Source organism: Typopeltis vanoorti, chromosome 12 (genome assembly GCF_054136105.1).
Source record: "Typopeltis vanoorti isolate ZY-2024b chromosome 12, IOZ_Tvanoo_1.0, whole genome shotgun sequence".
Classification (NCBI taxonomy): domain Eukaryota; kingdom Metazoa; phylum Arthropoda; class Arachnida; order Uropygi; family Thelyphonidae; genus Typopeltis; species Typopeltis vanoorti.
Genome location: NC_143560.1, coordinates 138,291,617 through 138,313,808, shown reverse-complemented (window position 1 = coordinate 138,313,808; position 22,192 = coordinate 138,291,617). Strand labels below are relative to the sequence as shown.

Sequence of the window (22,192 nt, the reverse complement as noted above, 5' to 3'; positions counted from 1 at the left end):
TGAACTTAAACGTTCATAAATGTCTCACAGCAGGATTCGCATCTTATAGCTGGTTGGCTGAACGGATACGCAAACCATTTAGACGGGAGCTACCAAATGTATTAAGGTTTATCGTAGATTAATGGAAAACCTGTGCATAAGTAATGGCTTTCTTGCTTACTAACTTAATCTGTAATTAACTGAAAAATAACTTCTAATATTACTATGGATTAATGAAATTAATTCACAGGTAACTGCTTACTCAGACTGTGCATCTGAGCAAGTAATATTAAATCTTAGCTCTATTTCTCATGTTAAAATGGTGAGAAATCTAAAGTCTTAAACTAGAAGAGAGCAAACTGCACATTAGGTTACAAGAGCTTTTGTGTACACAAGATTTCTGTACAAGAAAGGTCAGCTCTCATACTAGCACAAATTCACATTCACAGAACAATTGGTGAATTTTACCATTTGGTGAATATGTCGAGGGAACAACATGTTCATCAAGGCAATAAACCACCTTCCCCCCTGGCACTCGGCCATTGGTGTAGTTGTGCATACAAGCTTTTTGTATGCACAACTGGAGTCTACAAGACCCAGAATGGACAGCTTTCAGATTTCTATTTTTGACTGACGGATCACTTATGCAGATGCTATCCAATATGAATCCGACTGGAATCACAAACAATCGTTCTCTTATCATAATCGCCTCCATGATTATGCAGTTTCGTATCATTCGCAATGTTTCAGAAATGCACTTACATAGTTCTGAAGTGGATGCATAATTCTTGGTGAACTGAAGTATCAGAAAACAAATTTCAAAGCCAACTTACTGGGTCCTGACACCACTATATGTTTTAGATGGTTATGGTATTTCTGGAAATAGGACTGAAAGATACGAAGGTAGTGTTATGTCTATTAATTGCGCATGTATGCTGGTTGATTTGCACTTTTTGAAAGAAAAGGTAATTTCCGGAAGGACACTACTGCCCCATATGAGAATAACTGGTTTATTTTCAGATAAATATTAAAGCTATTTGGTGTCCTATAGGACATTCGAAACTGGGTCCCTTCACCAAAAGCATCGTCAATACCAAATGCGCTGTTAATGATGTATGTTACGGAGCCATAAAACATGTACTGTTAATATTAACAGGAGTAATTGTTTACTGTGCTGTTTTTTTCCGCTCCTCCTCGAATATTCTGAAATGTCAAGTAGATACACTCTTTGTGCTTCCCGAATAAAGTCCACGAAGATGGTGCTGTGCTTCCCTCACATTTCAGGTCCACTGGATCGAAGCGATACTAAGATTGCTCGTGAAGATGCATGAACATAACAAAGAAGGCATTTTCAGATGTGATTACCTATAGAGGATCTTACATGATAAGAAGGCTCATATCGTGGTCGAGTTTCATCTTACTTTAGGCGAGGAATCGGTAGGAATTCGTATCCCTGTTACGAAGTATCTCCAAAGCAAGGTGCAATTTTAAAGAGAACTGGAGATACTTCAGATGGATTAAATCTAGCGGTAATAACTTCAGGCATACTTCAGTCATACGACATGTAGGGGTCCAGACCAGAGTTATATAGCGAACCACTGCTTTTCGCTTGCAGATGTATCTAATGGTTTAATAACTTTTAAGCAGACATATATGTGCCTTAAATTAGCATTTATTTATGTCATATTAAAAAAAAACATTCATTCAGAATAATTTTCGCAAAGAAAAAAGTTATTCTGAATAGCTTGGCTTAAGGGAACACGCCAACCAGTTTGCGTATTCATCTACGCCATTAAAAGTTACTTCATTGCGATTGCAATAAGATTTCCACTTTTTACGGATAAGTATTGTAGCAATTTTCAGTCCACTTAGAACTGAGTCTTTGTTTTTAAAGAACTCTAACAACACCAGTGGAAAATTTTCAGATGATTATCATTGGTGCAGTCTCATCCACTAACAATATCAGAGCCCAACAGGAATATGGGCTTGACCTGCTGGAGTACAGACGAAACTTTTTCACCATAAAATTCATTAATAATATCAGAAGCTACCAAAGCGATAATATCTTCCTAAAAACTTATTTAGGCGAATACATTGGAATCAAAAATGCAGACTTCATAGATCATCAACTTTACAACATGAATATCAGGAAGGAAATAGGCCTTGATCCAAAGTGTCCAAATAAACAAAGAACCTTTATTTCCAGTCCTTTACATCCAAATACCTGCATACACCCTCTATCCAAAAAGAAACCGGAAATAGATGTTCGAAAATAGACGAAACTAGTGGCGCCACCTGTTGTATCTTTTTGTTGTCGAAACCTTCATTAGTGTTGTGTGAACTATGTATGACATTTGTTTCATTAGAAGCCGAGTTATAATGCCAAGAGTGACAATGTGCTTTGACGAACGGTCGGTCGTCACGATATTTATGCCGTATGCGACGAATTCTCGTTATCGCTTCAAAACTTCGCGATAAAACTCATCATTGACCATTTGGCCAGGCGAACGAATTCTTTGTGGATGTCTATCTCTATCAGGAGTGGTGGTTAAGGCTTTTGAGAAGTAGATAAAAATCAGAATTCAGGACAGGGTGGAGACAAATGTGACACTTTATGAGGGTAATATGGTTTTGTGAAGGGTAGGCCTTGCCTTAATGACTTACTTTCTATAATCAAGTAATAGTGGAGTTGGATAAAGAAAATCCATGCTCAGCTGACTCAGTGATAATGCTGAACTTTGCAAAAGCCAGATTCCACATGGAATTCTGTTGCATACATTGGAGCAAATGAGAATGGATCTAAAGCTGGAGATTTGGATTAGAGGGCAACCGATAATTTGATGTCAAAGAGTGGTTTATGAAGGAGTTGGGTTCAGGAGAAGGCAGGTAACATAGCTAGTAGTGTGCCTCAGGGGTCAGTACTTGGTCTTCCGTTATTTCATTTGTAAGTTAATGATACTGGAAATAATTTTGCAGGAAATATTCGCTTATATGGTGAAGATGCAAAATTGGGAAGAGCCACAGTCAATGGAGATGGTGCAGAGATCTTGCAGGATGGCTTACATATGCTGGAGGTATGGGCAAGTTAAATGACCGCTAGTTCAACGTGGCTAAGTAGATGCAATTTGGGAAGTGAGATCACAGGGCGTGGTACAATATTGATGGAGACAGATAATTGAAGTTTAGAAGGCATATTGGAAAGGTGGCCAAAATATCGCAACTTACAGTACTTGTTGAACACACTGACAAGCAGGATTGTTTCACCTTATAATACATCAATGAAACCACATCTGGACTATTGCGTACAGATCTGGTTGCCTGGATTCTTTGGCGATGAAGTGGTGGAGAGGATCGGGTGAAGAGTGACAAATATTTCGACAGTTCTGTGGAATATTTCCTAAGAGCACAGATTGAAGGTCTGTGGGCTCCAGAAACTAGCTGATTGGCTGGTGTTTGAAGATATTATAGGATGAGATATGGTAAACGCATATAAGTTATTAAAGGGATTTTATAGGAGGAGGAGAGAGCGAAGTGTCATCCCTGGAAATTGTGTGTTTGACTAGAATTTTTGCTTAGATGGCGGTGAATGGATGGAATGCATTGCCAGAAGAGATTGTAAGTATTTCTTATAATGATAAGATGACCTTCAAAGGCAATTTTTAAATTACAATAATGAAGTAATCTTAATATGGAAATATTGCAGATTTAATATCGACAGTGGTTAATGCGAAAGAACAAAAGTGATGCAAATTGAAACTAAATGGATAAATATTAGAAGACATTATGATATTGAAATATCTATAAATAACAAATATCAGTGAGCTTATAGATGAAAACTTGGACGAAAGGAAAAGAACAGTATCTAAAGGTTTATCTATTTAATTTCATAAATGTTTAATTTCAGCAGTTTGGCAAAATAATGATTGCACCGAAGTATTTTGCTGATGCCCTGGCAATTCAGATCATATTGTGCTACGCTAAACGTTACAGCAGTGCACAAGATATATAAAGCAGCTGGTTGACCAATATTAACGTACAGATAGAACAGAACAGAAGTTGGTCGCATGACAGATTCTAAATGATATATATTGTTTTGTTTTTTTCATAGAAAATCCTGATACGGAAGTAGTTTTCTCCATCCATATATCAAACATTGCTACACACAAGTTACTGATTGATTATCTCTTCCAGTAAATTCGACACAAGGTGAAACGGATTTTGTAATTAATTTTATTGAGTATTTCAAGGTGATAATTTAATTCTTCAATCCAAAAATACCATCGTTTGAACACTTGTTTTACAGATATTTACAATGTTCATTGTAAATATCCTTCATTTTATTGTTCATTGATTCCCAAAAGTGCAGACCGTTTTTTCCATCCGATTCAAGTTAACTTTGTAAGAAGGGCAGCAGTGACGAAGAACCCACTTTTTTTTTTAATCTTGGTCCCCATTTTCAAACCTTGAGTATTGATTGAGAACTCGGTCCAAACGAGTTGAGAAGTGAAGGAGGTTTTCAGTGCGATATGCTAAGCACACATCCGTTCATTTCATTTTCAGACTATAGTATGTCAAGAGAGTGATGAGTAGAAGCTACAAAAAGGAAAATAGCTGAGATTAACTTCTTTCGACTAAATTGAGTTAGCCAGTCTCGTGGAGGTAGTGTGGGTTACACTCAGAAACTCGGGTTTTTCGTCCCCCAGAACAGGAAAACGCCCTGTGCCTAATTCACTATAATATATTCCAAAATCTCGTTAACATTGTAAATATCTGAAAAAAAAGTCTTCAAACGATGGTATTTTTGGATTGAAGAATTAAATTGTCACCTTGAAATACTGTACATTATACTCAATAAAATTAATTACGAAAAATACCTCCGTTTACTGGAAGAGATAATCAATCAGTAGCTTGTGTATAGCAATGTTTGACATATAGATGTCAATTAATCGTGTTTGGATGTCTTTGGGGAGAAATATAAGTGATTAGTCACACGGTTCCTTTTAAGCGATACCAAACACGTTTATATCGGTGGTCGATGTGTTTTTCGCCCACTCTGCTTATCATAGGTAGAGGCTTGAAATGACTGCAAGTAAGTAGGACTCCATAGTAAAATCACTGCCTAATTTACGCCAATATTCCACAAGTTCTGTGACTGACGCTTTCAGAGGTTTCTAGATCAAGCAGCAAATAATCATGTTGCACTATTCTGGCAGATGCACCTGTAATTCATCCGATAAGCGGTATGTCAGGTATCTGCCTGAAGCCACAATTTGAACGAAATTCTCTGTGTATGGCATAGAAAAGAACTCATTACTGTAGATTTCATTTTGTCTTTAAAAAATGAAAAAAAAAAAAACAAGCAAATAGAACCCAGCTGCTTGAGGACAAGCAAACCTACCGAACTCTCCTGGATCCATCTTACAATTATACGCAATATATTCTCAACTGTTGTGGTCCATATTCGGTTATATACTCTACCAGTACTTTTCTTAATTTAACTTTTGGCTTCTTCAACCCCTCCGCATCTCACATATCTTACAAATTCAGCCTCTTCTCTTTAAAGGTGGATATATTCTTTCTGATATCCCAGTTTAGATAGCGTGGCATTTTTACATATTAAGTATCTAGTATAGCATTTTTGACCTTCTTCAGCTAAGAAATATCCTAATTGCGAGATCATTTTTTCAGAAAGTTTACTGTTCGCAGCTCTCTAACTGTTTTTCTATTTTCCCACCGCATTGATGCCGAAGCATATCAGATCTCGCTATGTCCTCTCGATCTAAATGATCATACAAATAATTATTTGCATGATCATTTAGAGCAGTTAAGATTGTCTTAACTGCTTTAAAAATGGTAGTCATATTTTTCACTTTTTAAACCAAGGTATCAGCAGTAAAATCCTATGTTCAGACCAATTATTTTTTGTTACCTGTTTCTACCCCATTTGCACTCAGTTATTTCCATTGCAGACAATGAGAATCAGGATTCTCATTGTTACTCGAATCGATCACATCATGAAATGTTTATTCTAGCATTCCATATTCGCACCTTTCAATGCTTGCTTTTGATCCCCCCCTCTCCCCCGAGCTGTTCATTCACCCAAAGGTTTTATCTTCCTGATGGCATTACTGCTAAATGATGTTATGTTGAGGCAATAATGATCTCGGAAAGGAAGGAGGGAACAAAACAGCTGTTGTATTCCGCATCGAACACGATTTCCTTGAATGGAAGTGACTTTCAAGTAGGGTGAGCAAAAATCAAAATGGAGAATTGAAAAATGGACACTAATTTGTGCTCATGTTCCGACAGATAGTTGTATACTAAGGAAGAAGTGGAGAAAATGTTGAATCGTTAGAGGAAGCGGCTAACGCAACTTTGTTGGAGATGTAAACATCAGAATAAAAAACGGCTGTCGGGCAAGTGTCTGGGAAGATTTGGCGAAAACAGTAAAACTGATAACAGTAAAGTATCTGCTGGATATCAATTCATGTACGAACTAGTTAGTAACTAATACATGTTCTGACACAAAGATGTTCACGAATTCGCGTGGAGTGAAGACACTAAAAAGGAGGTCACGGTCTCTGATAATGTCGAAAGCTCACGTTGGCTCAAGACCAAAGAATTCTGGTTCTCTGAACTAAGGAGTTATTTGCTTCTCAGTAGAGTATTCTGTAGAATGACATTCAATAAGCTGAATAAAAGAGTTCGAAAACAAGAAAGAAACCACGAAAACTCAGTGGTACACTCTGGAGAACACGTTGAACGAGGAAGACGAGACAGGCATATAGTAAAGATGTTCAACCTACACTTAATAGTAAAAAAATGCAAATGTTAATCCATGTCATTAATCCAGCATCTTCTCAGAGAAAAATATAATGCTACAAAGACATACATAACAGTAATTCAACAAAAGTCGTGGAAATACTTTTGAGAACACAACAAATATTAGGAAGGTTGCCGTATATTTCAGAGGCCATTCAAGTACATTAGAACTGGAAAAAAAGAGTGATGAAAAGAAAAAAAAACAGTGAAAATAAAAACGTTCTTATGTAGAATAATTACCTCGGAAATTCGTTAACTGAAACGAGAAGTTACAATGTTCAGACCAATTTTGGCTTATGGGTCTGAGAGTTCGGTTCCATACTAAGCACTTGGTAAAAGCCTGGAAGAAACATATTAAAAACGAGGATATTAGGAAAGAACTTGACATTGTTAGCATTCAGGAATGTGTTAGCAGAGCTAACCTCAGGTGAGTCACTTAAACGGAATGGGAGAGGAAAGGTTTGCAAAACAGGTGTTCGATGTTAAGATGGCAGGTAAAAGACCCAGAGGAAGCCCGAGATCATCTAGGTGGATTGATGCAGTTAGAAATGTCTTTTAATAAACTGAAATATAAGATCTGACTGGCATATAACAGATTTATCGGAGTAAAATTGTCGAAAGAAAGTTAGTTATAATGTCTACTTAATCACGTAGTCCTGTCAAAATATCCTGTACATCCTTGCGAATGCTGATAATGATAAAATCACAATGAAAGTCATCCTGCAAAAGAGGGCACATTTAATGCCAACCGGTCTGAAGTGGCGTTAATTTCTGAACTCGCTAATTTGTTTAAAATAAATTGCAAACCAGTTTTATACACAAATCTTATGCTTTATGGTTGGAAACTTTTGTGGGATGGCATTGCATAAAAAAGAAAAAAAAAATCAGAGCAGGGTATTTTGAATTTCGGTTTATTGAAACCGTATTCACTGCTGTTCTTTTTTGTAAGGTTGAAGCGTAGGCACGGATAACCTCTACAGTCTGTACCAATCACATTTCTAAAATATGCATCTGAAGTACAAATAAGAAGGCATACCTGGAGCCGATAAAATTGAACTGGAGAGTTTATTATCTGTCAGGACTTCTAAAATCCCCTTAGGGAAATCATTTAGCAATTCATTCCGTTTCCCTCTCCCTTTATAAGAAACCCTAAGAAATTTCCTATTTGATAAAAAGGACACGGCATGCTGAATATTTAAAGACAGACTTGTGTGCGTCCATTATGACAGAAACGCTCGCTTTACTTTTGGAAGACATCACGTTTTCAAGACTGGGTGAATAGCATACCTTACATACAAAGGCAAGTTTTCGTTTTTGACATTGCATCCCTGTATTTATACCTGTAAACCATATTATTAATGCATATTTCATGAATGCATATAATATTAATAATGGTTAGTTTTGTTGTATCCTAATGTTGGGTTCTGCAAAACTGAATTGGTCAAAAAAAAAAAAAAGGCTGAAAATTGGATGAGATATTGTTTGGTTTATTTTTAGGAGGTTATCAGGTGATAATTTCTTAAGCCTTGCCCACACAAGAGCGCGTTCGGGCGCACACAAAAAAACAGAGAAAGCGTTTGCATCATTTACCTTTGTTTAATTTATCTTGAAGTCTTTGATTTTCCCTTTTTAGAAACTGGATCGTACTATCTTGTCTTCTTAACTGAAATATCATCAGGAAAACTTTTTAATTAAACTGAAGTTTAAAATTTTAATAAAGAATACATTTTAGTTAAGCACACATTAATGGATTTTAATATTTATATTATGTGAACGGTTATCAAACATATGGTATACTGTAATACGAAGCCTCTAAGATATAAGAACACATTCTATGAACGTTTGTGAATAAGTAATGAAAATAAAAAACGTTGAATAGTAGTCGCCGACAAGAGGAACGTTTTCTAGGCGGTCCCAAATTAGTCGATCTTTGGCAAGCAAGTTAAGCTTGAAGCTCAAATAATCTTGTAGAACTCACACTATTACAGACAATAACACGAGGGATAAGAGTTTAGAACTACGGGAAGGAGGTAGCTGCATGCTACTCTCTCTCTCTCTCTCTCTCTCTCTCTCTCTCTCTCTCGAATAGCTTGGATTCATAGCATTTACATCCATTAAAATCATGTACATAATCCTAAATTACCGAATAAATCATATCGTAGAGTTTTCCTTTTAGGAACGTAGTATTCAGGTAATGAGTGACCGAATATCTGCTGAGGTTAAATAGTAGAAGTGTTTTCTGCAATGGGGTAAATAATAACGATTGAATGGGTTGCTGGATTACGTTTACATGCTGTAATTGTACTGATATTTTTAAAAGTCGAGTTATTTTGGTGGGGCGAACAGATGCCAACGCCCAAAAAGTTCTCTTTTTAATCGCATGTCACTTTTTTTCCGGCTTCATTGAGTGATGTCTGAAAGGTATGCGGCTTGATGCGACGGTTCTTCTTCTAAAAGCGTTCGAATAAATCCAGAGACAGCAATTTTTTTTTTCTGAGATGTTCCAAAAAAGCTTAGCTGTTTGATCTGTGTACGTTTAGAATTCAAAGTTTTGTATTTGAAGCACGCAGAAAAGTTATACGGTACTGGTTTTGTCTAACAACAGCCCTCGAACCGATTTCATAAAAAACCACCGGGAGGTAACTCGTTATTCCGCTCTTTCCCAAGAAACTGATGCATCACTCCAACAACCTATCAAATCAGCGATTAATTATCTGCTGTTAAGGATTGCTGATAGGCGTTGTGCGTAAATTATTTATTGCGAATACACAACACATAATTTCATGAATATGATGTGCTGTGTATGTTGCTTATGAATGTTCTGTAGACGATTGGTCAGTTTTGCGAGAGCTGAGTTTCTTTAGAAGTCAGAGTAGTTCTCGCAGATTTAGATGAAAATCTCATATATACTCTTCTAAAAAATTATTTTTAATCCCTATTACACTGGATTAAATTAGCAACCATTTTTTTTTCAACAAAAGAACTGGTCAGCACTGTCGGCTCCTGGACGTAAACAACGCTCACACAAGTACACCTGGATTTTGTGTAAAAGTAGTTTTGTAAAAACAGATTTTAGAACGCTGCAACCTTTTAAATCTCATCTCATCTCAGATTTGATGATGCACAACCAGGTTATTATTTCCAAAACATCAGAGTCGTTGATATCGCTTTCACTCACACCCACCCACGTGTGTGTTTGCGTTTTCCTTCCAGTAATAACCCCATCAGGAAGTAATTTATTTCCAAGAAGCTCTACTGCATATATTACATTTAGCTTTTAAATAACTGATTAACATTTATATTTCTGTTTTTGTATTTACATCGAATACAATCCGACCACAGATGCGAGAACTGTCAACACTTCTGCGCATTGCAAAAGAAGGCGAATCCATTCCGACAATAGGGTAATCAATGATGAGTGTTTATTATTTTACGTCGGTAAATTAGTTTTTCTTTTATGAAAATTCTAGTTTTTAAAGTCGTAACTATTTTGCTTGTATAACAGTTGGAAAATTTTACGTATCGATTGCGCGATTTCGTGTGTTGTTACGAATTAGTACATAGTCTTATTCCCTTCTTCTCCTTCAACATGAATTGACTCTTCCTGGCATTGTCCCAGCCAAGGTTCTTGCATCTGTGGTCCATGCGTAGAAGTGTCGAGAGGTCTCGCATCTGTGGTCCTGACAGTATTCAACGTAAATACAAAAGCAGACATATAGAAATGTTAATCAGTTACTTAAAACTATGTTTATCAACATATTCATATTTACATTTATATTTTTACATCTGTATGTACGTATTCCTACACTTACATCATCATCGTCATTATTAGCCATTGTGTGGATCCACTGCTGGATGAAAGCCTTTACAAGATTTTTGCAAAACTGTCTGTCCATGTCTATCCTGCAAATGTGACGATATCATCAATCCACCGTGATTTAGGTCAGCGTCGTGGTCGTTTTCCCTTTCGTGGAATCCAATCCAGTGCTTCTTTGGCCCATCGTTGATCTTCTCTTCGAGCAATATGCCCAGCCCATTGCCACTTCAGATGTTTCACTCTTCGTCAGAGACCTTGGTTTGATTTATCCATGATCTTATCCATGTATTCTTTTTGTGGTCCAATCTTGTGATATCAAGCATACTTCTTTCCATACTAAATTGTGTTGTTCCTAATTTTTGAATTTCCTTTGCATTTAGTGTCCATGTTTCACAGTCATATGTCAGTACAGGAAGAATACACTGGTTAAAAACTTTTCTCTTCAAGCATAATGGTAGTTGGCTTTTGAATACTGAATGTAATTTTCCAAATACTTTCCAAGCATCGTGCGCCTTTTAATTTTGTCCATGATATTTTGTTCCATTGATATCTGTTGTCCTAAGTATATGTAATGATCAATTTGTTTAATTTCCTCATTATTGATTTTTATTATTTCTGGTTGGACATAGCTATTGAACATAACTTGGGTCTTCTTTAGGCCAGCTGTTCTGCTAGCAATTCTGAGTTCATGGATACGAGTCTGTGCAGTTGAAGTAAAGATAACTATATCATCTGCAAAGCGTAAATGGCTTAAATATCTTCCATTTATCTTCAGACCTTTCCCTTCCCAATCAAGAAGTTTGAATATTTCTTCTAGGCAAGCTGTGAGTAATTTTGGAGATATTGTGTCACCCTATCTTATACCTCTCTGTATTCCCACAGTAGAGATGCTTCCATTGAAATGAATTGCTGCTGTGGCATTGGTGTATGCTGATTTGATGGTCCTGATGTATGGCTCCTCCTCCACTTGTTGGTTTCGTAATGCTTTAGTATTGCACAAATTTTAAGTGAACCAAAGGCTTTCTCATAATCAATAAAACCAAGATATAATGGTGACTGATATTCATTACACCATTCAATAATCTATTGTACAACTTGAATATGGTCCATTGTATTCAAGCCCGTTCGAAAGCCTGCCTGTTCTTTTGGTTGTGCTAGGTCTAGAGTGGCACAATGCCTATGAGCTAAGACTTTTGTAAACACTTTGTAAACCACTGATAGTAGACTGATAGGTCGGTAATTCGTCAAGTCTTCTATTTCATCTTTTTTATGTATCAGAATTAGGGTAGCCTTCTTCCATGTTGTTTGTACATCATTTTTCGTCAAGCATAATGTAAATAGTTTTGCTAAGAGCTTGTAGATTATTGCTCCACATGTTTTTTAGAAGTTCAGCTATAACTCCGTCCTCACCTTCAGCTTTCCCATTTTGCAAGCTTTGGATGCTCAACATAACTTCTTCTGGTAGAATCTGTGGTACTTCAGCTGTGTCGTAGTTGTCTTCTTCTTCCTTTAATTCATCATCCTGATATATAATATTGAGTAAAACTCTTCCACTCTTTTTGCTATAGCATATCTATCTCTGGTGATGGTCTCATCTTGCAGTTTGACTGCAATCATATGTTTCTTGCTGTTCATCAATTGCCGTTTGACGTTTTTTTGAGACTACGGTTGTTTTCAATTGTTTGTTGTGTGAATTTATTTCAATTTTCTTATTTCTTCTCTGATACATTTTCTGATTGTTTTGCACAATTGAGTGTATTCTATTTTATTCTGTAAAATAGAATACACTCAATTGTGTATTCTATTTTACAGAATAGAATATTCTATAAAATAGAATACACAATTGAGTGTATTCTATTTACACAAAACTCAATTGTGTTAATTGATTATTTCATTTCTCTTCGTTTTATCACAAGCTGTTTTGTTTCTTCAGATATTTTGTCTTGTTTCTGTTCTGTGGTACCAGCCATTTCAAGTGAGCTTGTAAAAGGTTTGGGATAATAATGTCATTACTTTATAATATATGAACATTGTCATCTATAATTTAGTTGGTGTTGGAATCTTTTTTTTTTTTAATGTTAAGAGTTGAGTATGTATGAGTTTAATGCTGAGAATGTATTCAGCCATGATTACAAAATATTTACAAGAGTCTTACAGAACAGAATAAAGAGTGCATATGAGATCATTCTTAGTGGCAGGCTTCAGAAAGAATCGCTCCACATTGGATCGGATCTTCATAATACAAAATACTAGCAGAATTATACTGGGAACACAACAAAAATATCCATTCCTGTTTTATAGATTTCAAACTATAGGCATTCGACTCAATAAACAGACTAACCTTACTGAGAATATTAAAACAGAAACAAATCGATGAAGATACCCTAAACATCTTAGAAAAATATTGTAGTCTCACAGAATCAATAAATAAATTCAATAGTATAACAACAGATAAAGTAAACGTCAGTAAAGAAGTAGCCCAAGGATGTTCCATCTTCCCATACCTTTTTAACATCTACCTAGAGGATATGGTTAACCAAGCCTTGGAAAAGAGAAAAAAGAGTCAACCTAAATGGTTATAACCTTAATAACATAAAATACGCAGACGACATTGTAATGATAGCAGACACAAAAGATAAAATGGTGAACCTAATAACCAAACTAAACAATACTGGCTAAAGAAGAGCATGACCATAAATACAGACAAAACAAAAATCTTGATAATTGGAAAAAACGAAGAAAAACTAAACCTCTCCTTGAATGGATCAACGAGTGAACAGATAAAACAATTCAACTATTTAGAAACAGCAATAACAGGACACCTAGATACCATGACCACTATTAAACGTAGAATATCGACTGCATGGTCATCATTTAATAAGCTAGGTAAAATCTGGAAGAATAATAAAATCTCCAAACCTCTAAAAAACTTCAGTGGGACGGACATGTCGAGAAAATGCAATCAAAAAGACTACCCAACCTTGCTCTGTATGCAAGAATAAAAAAGGAAGACCAAGAACTAAATGGACAACAACAATAAAGGCCAACTCTGGATTACAAACACATAGACAGCTCACCAGCCACGCAAGAAACCGAAACTCCTGGAGGTTGTTGTGGAAATATGGAAGACTCAACCCGTCCCCGACAGAAGAGGACAGTAAGTAAGTAAATAATGATGATTTCGTGTACATCTATGTTTTGTTTTGATCTCAGAAACATTTTCTTCTTTCTTTTTGGCAGTTTATTTGGATTTTACTGCATACCATACGATGGTCACTTCCAATGTTGAAGGTGTTTATAACAGAGCAGTCTTGAAAGATGTTTTTCTTATTTCTGAGGATAACGTCAATTTCACTAGTTTTTCCATGTCCACTTTCTGTGATTTTTTCTTGAAAAAGGAATTCATGATATACAGGTTTTCTTTTTCTGCAAATTCTATTAACCTTGCTCCTCTTTTGTCTCTCATGCCATATCCAAAATTTCCCATTGAACTTTCATCTGAATGTTGAATACCAATTCTATTCAGTTGCTTTCATCTGAATGTTGAAACCCTAACTACCATCCGTTGGTAGTTAAGTCTAGCATTAAAATTTCCCATTAAATTCTGAAATGATATTTTCCTTTATTGTTGAGTTGGGATACATCATGACAGAAGGCTTCAATTTCTTTGTCAGTATGACTTATTGTTGATGCATAGACTTGGATGATCTTAAGGGTGTATCTTTTCGAGATTTGAACAACAATACTTGCTATTCGATCAGAAATCTGTCAAATTCTATTATGTTTTTCTTCAGTTTTTTGTTGATCACGAATCCAACTCCACTGATTCTTTCCTTATCTTGGCCTGTATAATACGGTATGTCTCCATTTTTTAATTGAAGAATTTCTTCACCATTACGTCTAACTTTGCACATTCCAAGAATATCCCATTTTAGTCGCTTTAGCTCTTCGGTTAGTTCAGTTAGCCGTTAGGACTCTGAGCTTCACTGCTCAGAGTCCTACAGTTTAATGTTCCAAGGTCTAGTTTCTAGTTTCTGGGGGCTCTCACTGGCTACCGAGCGCGTCCCCTAGGTAGCGGATGGGGGAAAACCCTAACTCCCATCCGTTGGATATAAGGGCAGCTCTGAATATATTGAATAAAGAGCCGTGGACTAGTAGTTTTGGGATTGGCGATCCCATGTGAAAATATTGCCATTCACCAACCCGCACTTGGCTAGCATGGGAAATTTAGGGTCTAACCTTCCAAGATGAATCCGACAGAAATAAAATGGCCCTCATTCTCCGGAGGCCGGATTGTTACCACCTATAGCAGCAGGCAGTTCAACACGAAGGCGGAGGGTGCTAAGAATCCCCGGGGTAACCAGATCATGCGGCCATTAGAAACTAGACCTTGGAAACATTTACACACACACATATATATATATAATATTTTTTTTTTTTTTTTTCATTTATGTTTTTATATGGACTGAATGTGAAGGAGGGTTGGAATGGTTTGAAGTTCATGGATTATATCCGATTGGGCTTGGTGCCGGACATATAGAAAAGGTATTGCTTACTGAGAAGGCACAGGATCAAGATGTTGTAGAAGATGTAGCTAGCGATCAAAGGGTATTCGTGAAACAGAATATCACAGCCATATGGGTTGCATGGCAGGAGGAAGTTGGATACGAGGTTGAAGGTGTGCTTGCAGCAGCGCAAGGTGATGGAATGCATAAAGGTGAAGATGAGACAGATAGGAATGGAAATCACAGTTAGGATCAGCGAAACGGGAGTGGTCAGACCGAAGAGAGAGGATGGTATAGCAACTAGAATAAAGAATAATGACTAGTAGAATGGCCTCAAAGACACAGGGATTGTTATGTTTGCACACAAATGTAAGGAGTACTCAAAACAAGAGAGCTAAATTTGCGGAATTGATTGAATCAGTATGCCCAAAGATAATTGGAATAAGTGAAAGTCTATTCTCTGAGGAGGATGTGATGTCGGGAATAAAATGAAAAGATATATAATTTTCGGAATGATCTTTAAGATTTCGTGGAGTGGATTGCTGTTTAAAAACATTTCTGGAATCGTTAAATAAATAAATAAGTAGTTGATGTTAATCATAACTGCATCACGATTGGCTGAGAAATTTAGGCTTCACTGATTCATAGGAATCAACATTCATAGGAAATTCATAGGAAACGAAACATGTACAGTAAGTACCGCAATTCCATCAGGTGTATAAAGTACGAGGTAGCATAGCAAATGAAAAGTAATTATGATATGACTTCAGTTGGCAATGAAGTAACAAATGAAATATTCTGGAATTCTTCATTAATTTCTTTGTTCACTTATTTGATACGAGATGCCGCTGATGTTCCTAAGTGGACAAGTAAAGGAAGTTAGTACCAACTGCAAAGGAGGTATTTCAAAAATTAAAGTATACAGGATACGAGCAAGCCAATGGAATAGAGTGATATATCAGTATTTCTTTTGAATACATATTAGCATACAGACATAAAACAAATGCCCTCAAACTGATGATTAATAAATACACTGCTTCGAAAGAAGTGAACGGACATGTGCAAGGTGCATCATGCCATGTAACGAGTCACGTGTTTGTAACAGGTATAAATTGGAGAAATTCGATACTCCAAATTCAGTGAAACTGTGTCTGGGCAAAATGACTGCAAGAAGGAACTGACGGATTTTGAGAGAGACGTTGTGATAGGATGTTGTGTTGCAGGCCTATCTGTTCGGCAAATTGTTGCAAAATTTAGCCATCCAAGGTCAACAATCGGTGATACCATAATGAGATGGAAGCGACAGGAGTCAACTGCAAGTGCTATCCGCAGTGGACGGCCCACCACACTCTCCCAGTGTAACCTTAAGGTGCTAAGAAGGATAATACATAAAAGCCGTCATTCGTCGGTTGACACGTTCAATGCGGAGTTCCGGACATCGGAACACGAATCTGCACAAAAACTTTCAGAACCGAGGCTCACAACATAGGTTTCCATGGTAAGACCACAATATTCAAGCCCCACGTCACCCGAACCAACATGCAGAGCCGTCTTTCGTGGTGCAAAGAACGTGTACAATGGAAAGTGGAAACTTGGAAAGCTGTGGTATACAGCGATGAAATACGCTACTTCTACCGAGCAGATGGATAGTGCGGGTGTGAGGAATGTCCAGTGATCGCCTCTTACTAGAGTGCGTAAACCCAACTATGAAATTCGGAGGTGGCGGTGTGGTACTGCTTTCCCTCGGACCCAGTGGTGAGCTATAAGGGGCTCTCGCGAGCCCTTTGTTAAAATTTTCTCAAATTTGCGAGCCCCTTGTTCTTCTTGTTTAATAATCTTGTAGAACTAGAAAATACCACCGTGGCATGTATACATGCTACTATAATCGTTACTTTAAATTCATATGGATTTTCTGATAACTATTTAAAAAATCATCTCATTGCATTTTGTTCTGATGGAGCTAGTGTAATGTTAGGAAACAAATCAGGTGTTGCAATCAAACTTCTACAAAAATTTCCCAACGTTGTGATTTGGCACTGTGCTCATCGTTTACACTTAGCATTAGACGATTCGATAAAAAAAAACATTGAAGAAATAAATCATTTTGAAATATTTATGGATAAATTATGATTTTTTTCATCAATCACCAAAAAATCAACGAGAATTAAATACGATTGCAAAAGACCTTGCTATCGAAATTTTAAAGATCGGCTGTGTGTTTGGACCACGATGGGAAGCTTGCAGTTTACGAACGACTCTTGTTGTGTGGAGAAAATACCCAGTTTTATTTTGCATCGAACGATAAACATAAGGGCTTTTTAAACCGACTTCTCAATTTGAATTTTTAAAAGATCTAGCATTAATGATTGATATCCTACAGGAATTATCATATCTGTCAGAAGCTCTAGCTCTACAAAGTGGCAATATAAGTACTATAAAGACTAAGTTTCCCCCCCCCTCCTTTTTTTTTTTTTTTTTTTTTTGCTCGACGATGCGAGCCCTTTGTTAAAATTTCCATAGCTTACCTGTTTGGACCTCTGTGGTGCCACACACATTGAACTCCGACAGATATCCAAACATTTTGGATAATACAATTCCTCCTACTATGTGGAGGAATTCTATTATCCTCCTACATTTATGGTAAGAAATTGGGAGGGTGTAGCAGAGAGCTGTGAGGGCGTGAATGTAGAAAGTGTGAATGAAGAATTAATGGTTTAATTGATAATATAAAAGATGAGATAGATGCAATGAGTGAGATCGCTTGAGCAGAGCGATACATAGAGCAAAGCGACAGCTGGAGCGTATGCACAAATGTCTACCGAGTGTACCAACCAATAAAAAACAGTATGAAAGGAAAAATAAGAGTATGATTGTGAACGTAAACAAAATGAAGGAGCGAGTGCTGTATGGAGATTGGTTAGTACGAAGTGTGATAGTAGAGAATTTGACAAAATTGTACCAACCTGGTGCGACCATTAAGGACGTAAGTGAGTCTATTAGGGAGCAAAAGCAAAGGGTGAAAGAAATTATAGTGGTGGCAGGTACGAATGATTTGAAAGGAGATAATATGGAAATGATAGAGGACCTGAATGAATTGTTTGAGCTAGCAAAAGAGAAAAGTGAGAGAGTTAGGATGATTAGTCTTTTTCTGCTGCATGAGAGTGAAGAGTTTAGAAGGAGGACCATAATTGCAAATGACTTTATGCGTGGGTTATGCATGACGAGTGGTGTGGAATTTGTAGATGTGTGGAGTGAGTTCGATTGGCGAAAGGATCTATATAAGATGGATAGCTTGCATTTGAATGGATTCGGTGTAAGGAGACTTGAAAAAGTGTTGGTGAATGAAGTGAATGTGCAGAATCAGGGAAACTAGATTTATTAAGGGGGGGGAGTAGATAGCAGACCTTAGGGAGGCAGTTGAGTGTATGAATGAGTATAATATGCTCGAGCGAATAAGGACAACAAATCAGAATGGGATAGTTAGTATAAGGCAGGAAGGGGATGGGGCTAAAGAGGAGTCTGCAATTCATGTGTACTAATGCTAGTAGTATCAGGAACAAGAAGGAAGAATTTTTGGCCTTGGTTGGCACTTCCAGACCACAGGTTATTGGCATTAATGAAACATGGCTGACTGAAGATGATATAGCTAGTGGGATTGAATGTGAGGGGTATAGTGTGTTCAGGAATGACAGGAAGAATAAAATGGGGGGGAGTATTATTATTGATGATAGCTGATGAGCTGCAGCCAAGGAGAATAGAAGTTGAATTGCAGGATAGAGAAAAGAGCACATTTGAGGCCATTTGGTGTGAGATTGAGGCTTCTTCTTTGAGTGCCATCTCCTATCGGAGGTCGGCGACCACCTTGGCAAATTTTGAGCGATTCTCAGCTATTCTGAGCAGTCTCTCAGAGTTTATACCAGTCCACTGTCTGATATCTGCCAGCCAAGATTTTCTTTGTCTTCCTTGTCCTCTTCTTCCATTTATCTTCCCTTTTATAATCAATTGAAGTATCTTATATTTTTCATTACGAAGTAGGTGACCAAGATATGCAGTTTTCCTTCATTTTATGGTATCTAAAAGTTCACGTGATTTCCCCATTTGTTCCAGTACTTCCTGATTGGACGTTTTTCCTGTCCATTGGATTTTTAGCATTCGTCTGTATAACCACATCTTAAAGGCTTCGAGTCTTTTTATTGATGTTGTCCTCAAGTTCCAAGTTTCTACACCGTACAGCAGTACAGACCATACATAGCATTTAACCATGCGTACTCCAAGCTCTAAGTTTAAACTGCGGTTACACAGTGTTGATTTCATCAAGAGAAAATTTTTTCTTGCCATTTCAATTCTAACTTTTATTTCCATTTCTGGATTGCAATCTTCATTTAACCAGCATCCGAGATATTTAAACTTTGCCACTCTTTCTATTTGTTTCCTATTTAAAGAAAGTGCTAAATTAAGAATTGGTTTCTTACTTATGATCATGAATTTAGTTTTGGTGATATTTATTTTTAATCCCATTTTTTCACTCTCTGTATTTATTAGTTCCAAAAGATTTTGAAGATCCTGAATATTGTCAGCCAGAAGAGCTGTATCATCGGCATATCGGATGTTACTGATGATTTCACCATTTACACTAATCCCTTCCTTTCTTTCTTTCTTCCAAGACTTTTTAAAATATGGCTTCTGAGTAGATGTTAAAAAGAAGAGGTGACAGCACACATCCTTGCCTTACTCCTCGTTTGATGTTAATGGAGTCTGTAATAATGTCATCAACTTGAACAGATGCCTTTTGGTTCCAATATAAGTTTTCAATGATCCCGATGTCTTTACCATCTAATCCAATTATTTTTAATAGTACAATCATTTTAGCATGTTGGACTTTGTCAAATGCTTTCTCGAAGTCGATGAAGCAAATGAATATTACCTTGTTTTGGTCAATACAAATTTGAAATAAGATCTGAGAACAGAAAAGGGCCTCTCTTGTTCCCAAGCCGTTTCTAAAGCCGAATTGGGTATCACTGATAGTGTCTTCACATTTTCTGTATATTCTTTTTTGAATTCTTTTCAGAAACATTTTGAGAACGTGACTCATTAGGCTGATCATTCTATAGTCATTACAAGTTTTCGCATTTACTTTTTTAGGTAGCATGATGAAGGTCGACTGTAACCAGTCTTGAGGGATTATGCCTGTATCGTAGATCTTATTAAATAGCTTTACTAATATGTTAATGTTGTCACCTTCTAATAACTTTACTATTTCTGCTGGTATTCTATCTGGTCCTAGGGCTTTACCATTTTTAGCTGAGTTTAATGCACATTCTACCTCAGATTTTAGAATGCATGGACCTTCCATATGTTCATAAGTATTTTCTGGGTTCTGTCTGTTATCAGTAAAGAATTCTATATATTTCACTCATTCTTGTATTTTGTCATCCTTTTTGGATATAATTTCTCCCTTTTTGTTTTGGAGGATACAGAATTGTTTTTTCTTATACAGTATATACCTGAGGTCTCTTTCATCTTTTTGTGTCGATTAAAATTGTCATGTTTTTCCTGTAGAATTTCTATTTCTTTACATTTTTCATTCATCCAGATTTCTTTTGCTTTTTTGATCTTGTGTTTAATAATTTTCTGAACCTCTGTATATTTTGTTGGATTATGATTTTTATATGATCTGCGTTGATCCATGAGAGAAAGAATTCATCCAATCAAAAATCATCCAATCTTTCTTTCTTACTGCTCTATTAGGACATAAGGTATTGGTACATTTCTCTATGAAGAAAGATTTCAATTTGTCCCACGATTCATCAACCCTCATGATGTCGTCATCATTCTTGATGAGTGCTAGCTCTTGATTCAGATCTTGACTCAATTTGCTTCTTATCTCTGTGTTTTTTAATTTTTACAAATCAAACCTTTTTTGTTGATGTTTCTTAAGCATAGCTTTCAGTCTAAGTTGTAACTCTGCCACCAGTAGGTTAAGTTGGGTAGGGCAATAGTGAATGCAGAAGATGTCAAAATTTTGCAGGATGATTTGGGTAGGTTGGAGGTATGGGCAAAGGAGAATGGATGTCAATTTAATGTGGAAAAATGTAGGTTTCGCATTTTGGGGTGAAAAGATTAGCAGCAGTATGTCACATTGGTGGAACTGTTCTCCAAGAGATTGAGGAGGCCAGGGATTTGGGAGTGTTGGTGGATAGGGAGTTGAAGTTTAGGGGACACATCGCAAAAGTGGCAAAATCAGCTCATCAAATCACTTGGTTGCTGAAAAATACTTTAACGAAATGTATTCCTATAGATCGAGACTTGATAAGGCCCCATCTAGAGTACTGTGCCCAGATATGGGCGCCAGGGTTTCTTCTCGATGGGGAGGAGGTGGAGAGGATCGAGAGACGAGTGACCAATATAATAGCAGGACTATGGAATGAACCTTATGAGAACAGGTTGAAGATTTGTGGACTGCAGAAATTGGTTGATAGGCGGAAAAGGGGTGATATGATTGAGATTAAAATTACTGAAGGGTTTCTATAAGATCAATTCAGAAGATATTTTTGAGAATAGGACTGGTAGTGGGAGGACTAGGGGCCATCCATGGAAGCTTGGTAAGAGTGTGGTTAGTAATGGTGTTAGAGCTAGGTTTTTTACTTGGAGAGTGGTAAATGAGTGGAATAAGCTGCCAGAATCTGTTGTGGGTGCCACGACTGTAAATGAGTTCAAGGAGAAGTATGATAGATATTGTGTGAATGTTGAATAGTTGTTGTTGACATGATGTTGGGCCTTCCTCGATGAGTCTGAGGACTCCTTGGAGCTGCCCGTAATAATAATAATAATAATTTTGTTAGTTTCTACGAATTGACCATTGTCTCTTTCAGCAAGAGAATGTACAGCATCATAAGGTTGATGGGATGAAATGAAGAATCCGGTAGGTCAAGGGACGTCCACCCGTCAACAATCTAGGACCTCATTGCATGCCTACAGGAAGAAAGGTCCAAAATTCCCAATGATCGCAATTGTACGCTTGTTGGAATATTCCCCTTAGGATTGCTGCAATCATAGCAGCGAAAGACAG

General features: G+C 36.9%; 1 protein-coding gene across 1 annotated transcript in view; it reads right to left on the bottom strand.

Moving 5' to 3' along the window:
- Window positions 1-22,192, bottom strand: part of LOC150101251 (uncharacterized) — a 187,878-nt gene that overhangs the window by 5,602 nt on the left and 160,084 nt on the right. The window contains exon 13 of the mRNA XM_090402196.1: window positions 8,392-8,464. Coding sequence (XP_090258322.1) covers window positions 8,392-8,464 — 73 coding nt within the window. The remainder of the gene's footprint in view (window positions 1-8,391; window positions 8,465-22,192) is intronic.